This window comes from Psammomys obesus, unplaced genomic scaffold (genome assembly GCF_907164565.1).
Source record: "Psammomys obesus unplaced genomic scaffold, mPsaObe1.curated_primary_1811, whole genome shotgun sequence".
NCBI lineage: Eukaryota > Metazoa > Chordata > Mammalia > Rodentia > Muridae > Psammomys > Psammomys obesus.
Genome location: NW_026593286.1, coordinates 5,816,398 through 5,829,013, shown reverse-complemented (window position 1 = coordinate 5,829,013; position 12,616 = coordinate 5,816,398). Strand labels below are relative to the sequence as shown.

The following is a 12,616-nucleotide window of genomic DNA, read 5'->3' as shown; positions in this document are numbered from 1 at the left end:
AAACACACACTGTGTGTATGTGTTTGTGCGCAATGCTCATGAGCACACAAGTACACTTGAAGAGAGAGAGAAACTGACAGGGAGAGGCTGGGAGCCCAGATGGACATCCTGAGTCCACAGAGACTCTTCTCACACAAGGGCTGTGTGTCCTCACGACAGTGTGGAAGACCCAGGAGCCAGGGTTCAGAGACAGGCCTGAGAGCGTCCTAGGTGTATCAGCTGTTTGTCTCACTGCCCCATGACAAAATACCACCTAACAAAAGCAACTTGAGGAAGAAAAGGCTTGATTTTGTTTACAGTTCTGGGTGTAGTCTGCCGGGATGGGGGAGGTACGGCAGGAGAAGCAGACATGGCGGCCACTCTGGGTCCACAGTCAGGAAGCAGAGGGTGATGAATGCTGGTCTCAGTTTGCTTTCTCAGCCCATCGGATGGTGTCATGTTGGCGAACTTTTTTCTAAACTCTTTTATTTTCATTTCTTATATCTTTTTTCTCCCTATTCCACCCCAATCCCTTCCAACACCCCAACACCAGGTAGGAGAGGGAAAGGGAGAGGGCGCACAGTTCTTTCTTGGTTGCTTCCTCTGGTCAGGGTAATCGTCAGGCTCCTTGGAGCTAGTCCAATTCTCGTTTCAGATCTCCATCTTGAACCAGGAGCAGTAAGGGGGAAATGGGAGCAGCCTTGTTCTTTTTCTTGCCTATACTCTCTAGGCTCTGGCATTTATTCCCTCTCCAGAGTCCTCAGATTTCAACTATCTGCAGCTGGCAAAGAGCTCCTCTCAGAGCCTGCATGAGGCAAATAGTCTGCTGCTGTGGACCATCTGAATCAGTCCCACATCCCACACCTGGGACCAAAACAAAAACATGTTTAAATCCACAACAGTGTCACCTACATTTAGGGTGGGTTTTCTCACCTCAATCAGCCTAACCTAGATATGCCCAAAGACTCATATCTAAGGTGAGTCTTAATCCCACCGAGCAGGCAAGATACCTGATTCTGTCCCATTCACCTGTGATTCTGAAGCCAGCAGGTCAATGTCCTACCAAGCTCCCAAATAGAGCCGTCAAACCATCAGCAACAGGAGTCTAATGTAGAGGTGGTTGAGTCAACTGCCTGCTCACTTTCCTGTGAGGGCTTTCCCTTCCTATTGGCCTCCTTTGCCCCAGTAGTAGGTCTCTCTTAGCCAAGAAGGCAGCTAGCTGGCTCCAGAGAAAGGTTCAGCCTCTGATCTCCAAACCTGAAGATGGACATGAGAGCCACTATTAGGATGATAGGGAGAGCTAGACATGGTGGCTCATGCCTGCGATCCCAGCACTCAGGTAGCTGAGGCAGGAGGATTGCCGTGAATTTGAGGCCAACCTGAGCTACAACATAAGACATTGTCTTAAAATAATAATAAAATAAAAAGATGGGAGTAAACTGTGGGCAAACCTGTGGTGTTTGGAGGCCCAGGTAGAGGGATTCTGATGCTGCAAAGTCACAGAAGACTCATTGGAGAAAGAGTGTATAAGATGCCCACCTCATTACCTGCCCTGCTCGGATCTGACTGCCTGTAGGCATGGCATCTTAGCAAGGGTATGACTGGATGAATGAAAGGGCATCTTGGTGGGGGCTGGGCTGTTCAGAGAAGACCTCAGATTTCCTGCTGGAGTTCCCTCTTCCATCAACAGGCAAACGAGTCCTGATCCCAGAGTGTTAGAATAACCGAGTCATCTCTGTCATCAACGGCGGAAGTACAAACCTGTGTTGCTTGGATCACTTTCTGACTTTTGATTGAAAAAAAAAAAAAAAGAAGAAGCATAATTAAGAGCTGGTTAGATGGCCAAGTGGTTAAGAACACTAGCTGCTCTTGCAGAGGGCCCGCATTTCAGTTCCCAGCACGCCCATGGTGGCTCACAATGATCTCTAACTAGTCCAAAGGATCTGACGCCCTCTTCTCATCTCCGTGGGCAGTGAATACATGCACGTGTGTAAACAGAGGCAAACATCATACACATAAAAGGATTCTTCTAATCTTTAAAAAAAAAAAAAAGTAACTCAGTCTGGCATGGTAGTGCACACCTTAATTCCAGAACTCAGGAGGCAGGAGCAGACAAATCTCTGAGTTCCAGGTAGGAATACAGAATGAGACCCAGTCTCAAAAAATAAACAAACAAAAATAGAATTAAAACAAAACTTAAAATATTACAAGAATGAGCTCTTTTATGTTTAAAAATAATAGTCAACTGTGGTGGCACAAGCTTGTCATTTTGAGCACTTGAGGCAGGATCTGAGGCAGGAGGATGGTTACAAGTTTGAGGTCACCTTGGGCCACACAGCCAGACCCCATTTCAAAAAACCTTAAACAAATAAATAGACACCCCATGCGTGGTGGCATGTGTCCATAACCCCTGTTTTGGGGGCGGGGTAGACATGAGCCAGGGGATGGTGATTTCAAGCCCAGTCTGGACAACTTAGAGAGATCCTGCCTCAAAATGAAGCTAAAAGAATGCGCAACAACTGTGCGTGGTGACACACATCTGTAATCCCCGGGAGGCAGAGGCAGAGGTGCAGTGCAATGGTAGGATGCTTGTTTAGCATGTGTAAAGCCCCAGGTTCAATCCCTGCAATCATAAAAATAGGTAATTAATAAACAAATCGTCTGGGCCTGGGAGTGTCCCTGGCGGTAGGGCTGTGTGTGCTTTGCATGTGTGAGGAACTGAGGTCAATATTCAATACCAAAAATAAAAAATAATTTTTAGAAATGGTCTTTTTGGGGGTAGCAAAAATAGCTCTGTTCACCACACAGACACCTAAACTATTAAAAATAGAACTCTTGAGCCTTTGGGATTCTAGGTGATTTCTTTTAAAAGCTGTAATTTCTAATTTGGATATAATAAAAGATATATGCTGTGTTTGTATAGAGAAGTACTTACAAAAATAATTTTTAACAGATGGAAATTTTAAAAAATAATTTTAAAAATACCCCTATTTGCACCTTTGCAAAGAGCTCCTGGGAGCCACTGGCTACAGGGTGTGAGGTGTGGGTGGGGAGCCTGAGGCTTTTTCAGGAATGTGGTCACCCTCGGTCTCTTCACTCCCTGCTACAGGTGGCTTCTGTGGTTGGGTGGCACTCTAGTTAAAGTGCGCTCTGTCTGGGGCTTCTGTCCTCAGGCATCCGAAGGGGTCCCCATGAGGTTCTTCACGAAGCTGGACCAGCTCATCGAGTTTTACAAGAAGGAAAACATGGGGCTGGTGACCCACCTGCAGTACCCCGTGCCTCTGGAGGAGGAGGATGCCACGGAGGAGCCTGAAGAGGACACTGGTAGGAAGGGAAGAAGGGGCTGGCGAGGGTGGGGAGGTGCCAGTGGGATTCGGCTGGTCTAGTCCCACAGGCGCTGATACATTAGAGCATCCCTTTGGGGGTCCTTTCACAAGGGTCGAGTATCAGATATCCCAAATATAAGGTATTTACATTATGATTCATAACAGTAGCAAAATTACAGATATGAAGTAGCAACAAAATAAATTTGTGGTTGGGGTCACCACGACATGAGGAGCTGTATTAGAGGGTTGCAGCATTAAGAAGGTTGAGAAGCACTGGATTCGAGGGGCTTGCTGGCAGAGGGAGAATAGTAGAGCACAGTAAAGATGGGTTGGGAACGTGGACTCTGAAGTCAGGCGTGGACTAGACCTCCTGCTCTCTGGCTGGCTGCCTTTGTGGCCTTGGGTGACTTCAACTCTCTGAACCGCAGGCTTCCCTTTAAAGAGACTAGACAACGGTAGCACATATTAATCTCTCAGGATGTCACAGGATCAGATGAGCCCAGCAAACACGCCATAAACGAAGCTGCCACCACTACAGTGAAAACAATGAAGGTGATCCTTGTACCTAAGTGGGAGGATACCATCATTGAAGGCAGCAAAAATGGTCACTGTGGTACATGCCACCGGCAATTCCAAAGTGTAGGGGCCCAAGGCAGGAAGGACACGAGTTTGAGCTAGCCTGGGCTACATGGTGAGACTCCACCATCTGTAAAGGGGCTTCTAAAATATGTTGAGGAAGGGCAGCACAAGGACAAGGAGCCAGTTATGCAGCGAAGCCTGCAGCGGGACACCCTCTTTTCATCTCAAAGGCCCCATGCCTGACAGAAGCCCACAGGTTGGCTCCTGAGTAGCTTAGTGTTTCCTGGCACATTCCCTAAGGGAGACATGAGACGCTGACGTCCCGGTCCAGCGCCTGCCTGTCCCTGGTGAGGACATGCCAGGCACATCCTAGGCATCCTTTTCCACTGTGGACTAGCTGTGGCTCACCTGCCCTCTGCTCTGACCTTCTGCCTCCCTGGAGTCACCTGCTTCCTGCTTATTCAGCTCAAGCCGCCTCTTAAAGGGCCTCCAGGAGAGCTGCCTCACCAGCCTGAAGGAGCAGTAGAGGAGGGCCAAGATAAGCATGTGTCCTAAAGACCATAGTCCTGACTGAGCCTGCTGATGGGGACTGCCATGTCTCCTCTGTCTGACCTTTAGTGTGGTGTAGCTGGGGCCAGCGTTCACATGAAGGCCACAAGGCCTTGACCTTGTCCTGTAGGCATGTCCTCCATGCTTCACCATTCTCACTTCCCTTGAGCCACCCTGCTTTTTCTCCGCTTGCCCTGACATGCTATCGGAAACGAGCCCCCAATGCTTCCTATTAAGGCTCCATAGAGAAACCCAATTTCCTGACCATGACTTCACTTCCCCAAACAAGGCTCCCAGTCAGCTACAAGACCCAGAGCTAAGGTGTCTGATTTGTCTCGGCTCTTCTCTAGGGCCTGCCATTCCTGAGCCCCAAACAGACTGTAAACTGTTTCCACCAACAGAGAGGAAGGACATGCACATACACTGAAGGAAAGGTCACTTTGTTCCTGTCCCTTGGCCAGAGCTGTGGCTGGGAGCCAGGGTGGCCACTGGGGGTCAAGAGGGGCTTGGGCAGGAAGTCCTGCACCTAAATGTGTCAGTCACCTTGACTTTGTGCCCATGAAGGAAATTTGAAAGGAGTAGCCAGGGGTCTCAGTCTCTCAGACCACTGGCAAGTTGTTTGATTATTTGGGGTATCTGAGTATACCCCAAATAATTTCTTTCTGAGGGTCTAGAAGAGGGAAATGAGGCCTGAGGCTGAAGGGAATGGAGAGAGAAATGAGGAAGAGAGAGCGGTTGAGAGAGCAAGGAGTTGGATGGGTTTGATTTCCTGCCCCTAAGTCCTGGCTGTACTTTGTAGTCCCGGAGAGCCAAGCATCTTGCTGACCTACCGACTCATCTGTCCACATCCAGCAATTCTGCAGGTGTCCCTGTGCTTCTCAGGGACAACTGACCCAAGAAGGTCTTCGCTGAGCAACATGGTAGGGACAGACCACAGCTAGAAGCCCCAGGTCTGGCTCAAGAGGCTCCCTATTGGTGAGCACAGATATAGGGAGGAGGAGTAGAAACAAAGGGACAGAAGGGACCTGGAACTTGGTAGCCTGGACCTCGCAGGGCTGTATAGACAGTGTCCTCACCGATGGCATTTGTTCCTGCTGTTCTTCCGTTAGAACCTGTCATGTCACCCCCGGAGCTGCCTCCCAGAAACATTCCCGTGTCTGCCGGGCCCTGCGAGGCCAAGGACCCTCCTCTTCCAACAGAGAACCCCCGAGCCCCTGAGGTCACCCGGCCGAGTCTCTCGGAGACACTGTTTCAGAGACTGCAGAGCATGGACACCAGTGGGTGAGTCTCTGCCTAGAGGCTCCCTGGGAAGCTGGCCTGTGCCTAAAACCCAGCATGCACCCAGGCATGCACAGGCCCAGGCTGCAGGGACCAGCAAACCTTCTCATTTGTCTTACCTGTAGCAAACTTGAAAGCCAGCGTCTGTTTTTTCAGTCAGGACTATCTCCTGGGCCCCAACTCATTTTTGTCCTTGGCTCATTTTTCTATCAGGATCTTCATACTTTTCTTGTGAGATTTTTCTCCTTGTGTACTAACACTTCATCATTATCTTTGTGAGGAAAATGTCTCTTCTCCTTTTCTTGCTTATTTTTAAAGTTTTGGAGTGTTTTTTACATGTATCATTTTTTTTAGGTCTTTCTGCCCTGTGAGTGTAAGATTGCTTTTTGTTTAGAAGGCCACTGCCCTTCTGTGGTCAGACGGCACCTCCACACCCACGGTCGCCCGAGTTCCCAGTGTATTTCTCACAGGAAATCACTTTACGTGGCTGCCTCTGCCTGTTGCCGTGCCTCCTACCAACCGCAGGGGGACCTCTCCATTCCACAGCCACACCCTAGCCTGAGAAACAGAAGCCCTGAACCCCAGGAAATCCATCGTGACCGTCTACACACTCTCTCACACCGCTCCTGTGGGGCTCCAGGGTGGTGCCACAGACTCACAGAAGAGCTCCATCCAGTGCTGAGGGAAAGGCTGGCCCCTAAAAGCTGGGGCCCAGGGAGTGCATGGTCCCTGGGGATATGTGACGGTGATGGGGTGGTCAGCTAGTGCAGCCTGACTCAAATCCCAGAAACACACAGACAGAAACACCTGCCCTTTGGCCCCATCACGTTTTAAGTTGAAGAAACTGGACCAAATCAGGGACTCGGGGAGGGGGGTGCAAAGTCAGGCCACCTGAACATCCACTACCTGCTCTCCCATTTCCTGCCCTAATCACACAGAGAATCCAGGCATGGTGGTTATGTGTCCGCATTTCCAGCACTCGGGAACCCAACTGGATGTGGTCTTAAACCTATAGTGCCAGCACTAACGAGGCTGAGGCAGGAGGGTCAAGAGTTCAAAGCCAGCCTGGGCTGTACAGACAAACTCTATCCCACCCTCAACCCCCAATTACCCCCAGAAAAACTAAATTAATAGTATATTGACTTTCCAATAGAGGCCCAGGGTGACTCCACCCCCTCTATACTGTATGCTCTGGGTCACGTTTGACTGTGAATTTGGACTTGGCACGACGGTCAGACCTACTTCTTATCTCTAGGATAGATTGTCCTTCCAGCCCTTGTATGAGCTGAGGAGATAGAGAACTGGCCCCTCCATATGTTTCTGGGGCTGTCTCTTAAAAATACATACATACATACATACATACATACATACATACATACATACATACATACATACATACATACAGGACCAGGTAGATATCTGTGAGTTCGAGGCCAGCCTGATCTGATTTACAGAGTGAGTCCAGGACAGCCAGGGCTACGAAGAGAAAGCCTGTCTCAAAAAAAAAAAAAAATCTGTGATCTACTCCTCTGCCTCTGGAGTCCCACCCGACGGGGACTCCAGGTTCTTCACACAGGCCCATGGATCTCCCAAACACGTCTTAACCAGAGCTGGGAATCCTCAGTTCCCAGTGCTGTGGCTGGACAAAGGTGAACTAGGCTTTCATTTGCCTGTTGTTTTTCAGGCTCCCGGAAGAGCACCTGAAAGCCATCCAGGATTATTTGAGCACTCAGCTAGTCCTGGATTCTGACTTTGTGAAGACGGGCTCCGGCAACCTTCCTCACCTGAAGAAGCTGACTTCACTGCTCTGCAAGGAACTCCATGGGTAATGGAGACCCCCGACGGACGGGTGGGGGGAGCTTCATGGGTAATGGGAGCCCGTGGAGAATGGCAAACCTATGCCCCCTCCCCCAGGCGGCCACAGCAAGAGAAGGCGCTCATTAGAGTGACCCTGTCTTCTCCTCTCTGCCCAGCGCCTCTGCTGTGCTCACAGTAATTGGACAGCGGCAGAGTCTGGAAAGCGCCATGTTTGTTTGAAGCCCTTGTTCTCAAAATCTGAACTCTAACTGGGCTGGAAAAGATGCTTATTTGTTTGTTCTTTGTTGGGTTTGGGGGTGTTTTTTTGGGGGGGAATGATGCAGGGCCTTGTGCATGCTAAGTAAGCGTTCCTATCCCGTTTTGTCTTGTTTGTTTTTAACTCAAGTTAATTGCAGGCAGTTTCTCCATAAAGAAAGGTGGAGGACACTGCCGTTGCATTTGCTCGGGACCTGGTCTTTATAAATACATGTTTTTTTTTTTAATTTGTATACATATGTACATGTATGCATGCGTGTGTGTAAAGAAAGAGTGGGGGGACACTCATATGCCATGGGGGGGCATTCATGTGCTGTGGTGTCTGTGTGAAGGATAGAAGACAGCATTGTAGAGTGGGTTCTCTCCCTCTACCTTTATGTGGGAGCCAGGGATTGCTCTCAGGCTGTCACACTGGCCCGGGAACACTTTTACCTGCTGAGTCGTCTCAGTAGTCCAAGCCCTTAAGCTTTGTTGCCACTCTCCCCCCCTTGCTACAGCCTCCACATCCAACCAACACATAAAGGAAAGAAATGAAAGTCATATTGTGTGTGGGTGGTAAGGGCTCAAGTCTTCTGGTGACAGCAGCGTTTAAATACTGAAGTTATTGAATGACTGACCAATTGGTAAAACTTGTGACTTTTTAAAAGTCTTTTGATTGTAGATTTTGAATTACATTAACCTTGAAATAAACTACAAACATAAACACGCTTTGGTGGAGCCCGGCATAGTGGAGCATGCCTTTAATCCCAGAATCTCTGTGAGTTTAAGGCCAGCCTGGTCTATATAATGAGTTCCAGGACAGAAAGACCCTGTCTTACAAACAAGCAAACAAAACCTCATAACTATGCTTTTATTGTTAGGAGAGCAAAAGTCAGGATGGTATGCAGTGTGAGGAATTAGCAAGGAATAACTTAAGCTTATACCTTGATATGAGGGGGTAACATCAGAAAGCCATCAGAAGTAGCCAAAGCAAGCCCCTCACAAAGGGCGGGAGATGGTTCCTAAGGTGAGAGCTTGCAGCCGGCCTGTCCTAGTTCCTGCTTTGGCTCACCTCAGCAGTTTCCCGCTCTCTGGTGCTGTACCAATCTTAGCGTGGTTAATATTCACAAAGGGGTCGTCCATCATCAGTAATCTAAGTCACTATTCTACTCTAAAGGCTCTTAAAGGCACAGGCAGTGCGTTTGGTAAATGTGACGAATAATTTCTTTGACAAATAGGGCAGTTGTCAGAGTAACCTGCCGGTCATTTATTCCAGTGAATAGTCTTTCTCAGTCCAGCTGGACTCAGGGCTGTCATTTTTATAGGTCTCGAACGGTAGATTTTGTTCCGTTGTTACAAATCATTTGTCACTAGGGGAAAATACACACAAAATGGCCTTTTCCTTTAAAAAAAAAATACATATCATTTTGTGACAGCTCATAACAAGCTGTTATTTCTGCCCAGACACAGGTCCTGATCTTTGCTGCGTCCTTGCTAGACATTGTCCAGACCCTTCCATAACTCCCCACAACTCTTGAACCTGCCTCACCCCATCACTGTGGTGACAGCAGCTTCCCTGATATGCCCTGCTGCTCTGGCACATTACACCAGTGTAAAAAAATAATAATAATAAAATAAAAATAAAACACCTTCCATCTCTATTGTTGCTGAATAATCAACTTCAAGTTGTTCCAAGAGCCTGGAATGTTCTTAGCCTCCCTGCACACATTTTTTCACTTTCCTCGATCAGGGGGTGGCTAGGCACGGAGACTCGGTTAAACTGCGAGATGAAACAAACAGTTCCCCACGCCCCCTGACATCCCTGCAGGTGTAGTCCATCCAAACCAAGGGCTGAAAAGGGCCCTGATTCAAAGGATAGGTGTTCTCGCTAGTTCGTGTGCTCCCTTACCTTCCAGCAAGCTCTGGCCTAGGGTCTCCTCTGAGCCCTGCTCTTGCAGTCGGGCTCCCAGCACCCGCAGTGAGGCTCACAACTGCCATAACTCTCGTCCCAGGAGATCTGATGTCCTCTTCTGAGCTCAGTGGACATGAGTCATACACATAGTACAATACACTCGTAGACAGAAATGTTTTAAAAAATTAAAAATATTTTTTAAAAAATTAAAAAAAAAGTTTTTAAAAATAAATGAGTCATCTACACAGATGTTCAAATAGTCAAAATTTTATTTCTACATTATTTTTATTTTTAAATGTATTTTTGTGTGTGTGTATGTGCGTATGCCTTTTATCTGCATGTGTACCGTGTGCATGCGTGTACCAATGGAGACCAGAAGAGGGAGCTAGAGTGATAGACCACCGTGAGCCGCTCCAAGGAGTATTCAGAGTTGAATGTTGTCCTCTGAGACAGCGGCCAGCTCTTAACTGCTGAGTCATCCCTCCAGCCACCTTTGCCTAAGTTTTAAAACTTGTTTTAAGTTTTAAGTTTTAAAACTTGTTTTAAAACTTCCTTCTTTTTGAGATAGGGTCTTCATACATAGCTCATCTGACTTGACCTCTCTCCCCTCTCGCCTTAGTTACCACAAGGCTTAGTTGATAAGCATGGACTCTTATACCCAGCTTAAACAACTCACCCATCACCCCAGCACTATAGCAGACAGACAGGAGGATCACTGGGGCTGGCTGCCAGTCTTCCTTCAAGTTCAATGGAAAACCCTGTCTCGGGGGAATAAGACAAAGAAGATGGAGCAGGGCACATGACCTCTTCCTCTGGACTCCCTCACACACTCACGTGCCTACACCCCCCCCCACACACACAAAGAAACGTTTAATGAGCAAATAATTGCTCCCTAGTAAATGTTAATGATAAGTTTCCAACAATACTTTACGAGGAATTGCTAGAGAAAAGATAATAGGAGAATAAAAATTATAAATCACCTTCTAATGCTGTCTAATCCATCTAGAATGAAAATAATGTAATAATGCAGAAAGTGCGGTGCCTCAATTAAATAAAAAAAAACAGAGCAATAAGTAAACTCTGCAGCAGCATATGAAAATGACAAAATTCCCAACAGAAAGTTGGTGAAGGAGATGGTTTGTTTAAAGAGAAATACAATAGAAATCAACCATAGAAAAATACTTTAAAAGACATTAGAAATTAATATAGCAGCCCACTCAGGACCCTGGGCATGAGTCCTAATATATGACTTTATTGTGGACACTAAAAAAGAGAGAAAACCCAGTGCTAGAGTTCATGCATAGCACCACAAAGCCTTGAGTTCAATTCCTAATGCCATTCAGACCATGTGTGTCCCCACAAACCTAGAATTCCAGCACTTGGCGGATGAAGGGAAAATCAACAGAAGTTCAAGGTCATCCACAGCTACACTGTAGCTGGCCTGGATTACATGAGGCCCTGGGGGAGGGTCAGAAGAGGAAAAGGAGAGAGGAAGAACAAGAAATCGGGAAAAGCACCAGAGCAGGCAGTCAGGATGTTGAACCAGTAGCCTGGCTACAAATGGTGTCACAGGGGTGTTAATGTTGAAATAAAGCCACAGTCCCTGTTCTCCCAATCTTGTTACCTGAGATCAGAAAAGAAAGTCTGTATGAACACTGGTTAGGACACTGTTTATAATAACAAGATTTCAAAGTGACCCAAACTTCTAGACCTCGATTTGGGAACATCACTTTGCAGCTTATTTTGAAAACTTTAGAATGTTAAACATGTAAAAACATGGACAGGTTTGGTTTGGTTTTTTTGGGTTTTTGTTTTTTTTTTTAATAAAATACTGAGTGAAAATTCAAATTTAAAATTTCCCACTATGATTTAAAGGCTATGACAATAACAGAAAGAGGGAGGAACAATCAACAGAGGTGATACCCTTTAGCTGCCTGGAGATCTCAATCTGAACTCAGGGAACCCCACCCAGCACCCCAAAGTTGAATTATTTATTTATTCCCCCACCACCCCGAGACAAGGTTTCTCTGTGTAGTCCTGCCTGCTCCTGGAACTCAGAGGTCCACCTGCCTCTGCCTCCTGGGTGCTGGGATTAAAGGCGGGCACCACTGCACCCAGCTTTCTTAATCATTTTAAAAAGAATTTCATACTCAAGCATTGTATTTACATCATTTTCCCTCCCAGTCCTCCCTCCACCTTCTCTCAAATCCTGTCACTCACTCCACTTACTCAAATTCCTGTCTCATGTTCTTCATTATTGCTACACACGTGCACACACGTGCACACACATACGTATATACATACATATAAATATATAACTGCAATCTGCGGAGTCCATTTAGTGTTAAAATGTGCTTTTCTGGAGGCTGGGGAGATGGCTCCATGGATAAAAGTTCTTGCTGCATAAGCCTAAGGACCAGAGTTCAGATCCCCAGTTAGCAAAGGCTGGATGGGTGTGATGGCTCACCTGGGATACTGTGCGAATGCCGCCGGAAGGCCGGAAACAATGACGAGTCCCTGGAGACAGGGACTCCCTGAAGCGAGCTGGCTGGACAAGACTAGCTGAACTGGCCAGCTCTGGGCTCATCAACATATGCCACCTCCTTAACATACAGAGGAGGATGCTGGAGAGAGACTCCTAAAGTCAACCTCAAGTCCCTACATGCATACATACACACACCTGTCTGCTAACACACCGCACATACACATACACACACACATGCATAAAAAATTTGGCTTTCCAAACCAAATCGTGGTGAAGCCCAGACATTTGCATTTTAAGTGTGTGTGTGTGTGTGTGTGTGTGAGAGAGAGAGAGAGAGAGAGAGAGAGACTCTTAAAAACACTAAAGGTTGAGAAGCATGTTCCTAAGTGATTTTTAAAGTTACTTTGTGTTTGCATATTGGAAACAGAATCTACAGGATACATAGTGTTTAGCGGG

General features: G+C 47.1%; 1 protein-coding gene across 1 annotated transcript in view; it reads left to right on the top strand.

The window, feature by feature from the left end:
* Inpp5d (inositol polyphosphate-5-phosphatase D) overlaps window positions 1-12,616 on the top strand; it is a 104,185-nt gene that overhangs the window by 46,677 nt on the left and 44,892 nt on the right. Inside the window, exons 3-5 of the mRNA XM_055617020.1 lie at window positions 3,153-3,303; window positions 5,543-5,714; window positions 7,396-7,536. Of these exons, the coding sequence (XP_055472995.1) occupies window positions 3,153-3,303; window positions 5,543-5,714; window positions 7,396-7,536 (464 nt within the window). The remainder of the gene's footprint in view (window positions 1-3,152; window positions 3,304-5,542; window positions 5,715-7,395; window positions 7,537-12,616) is intronic.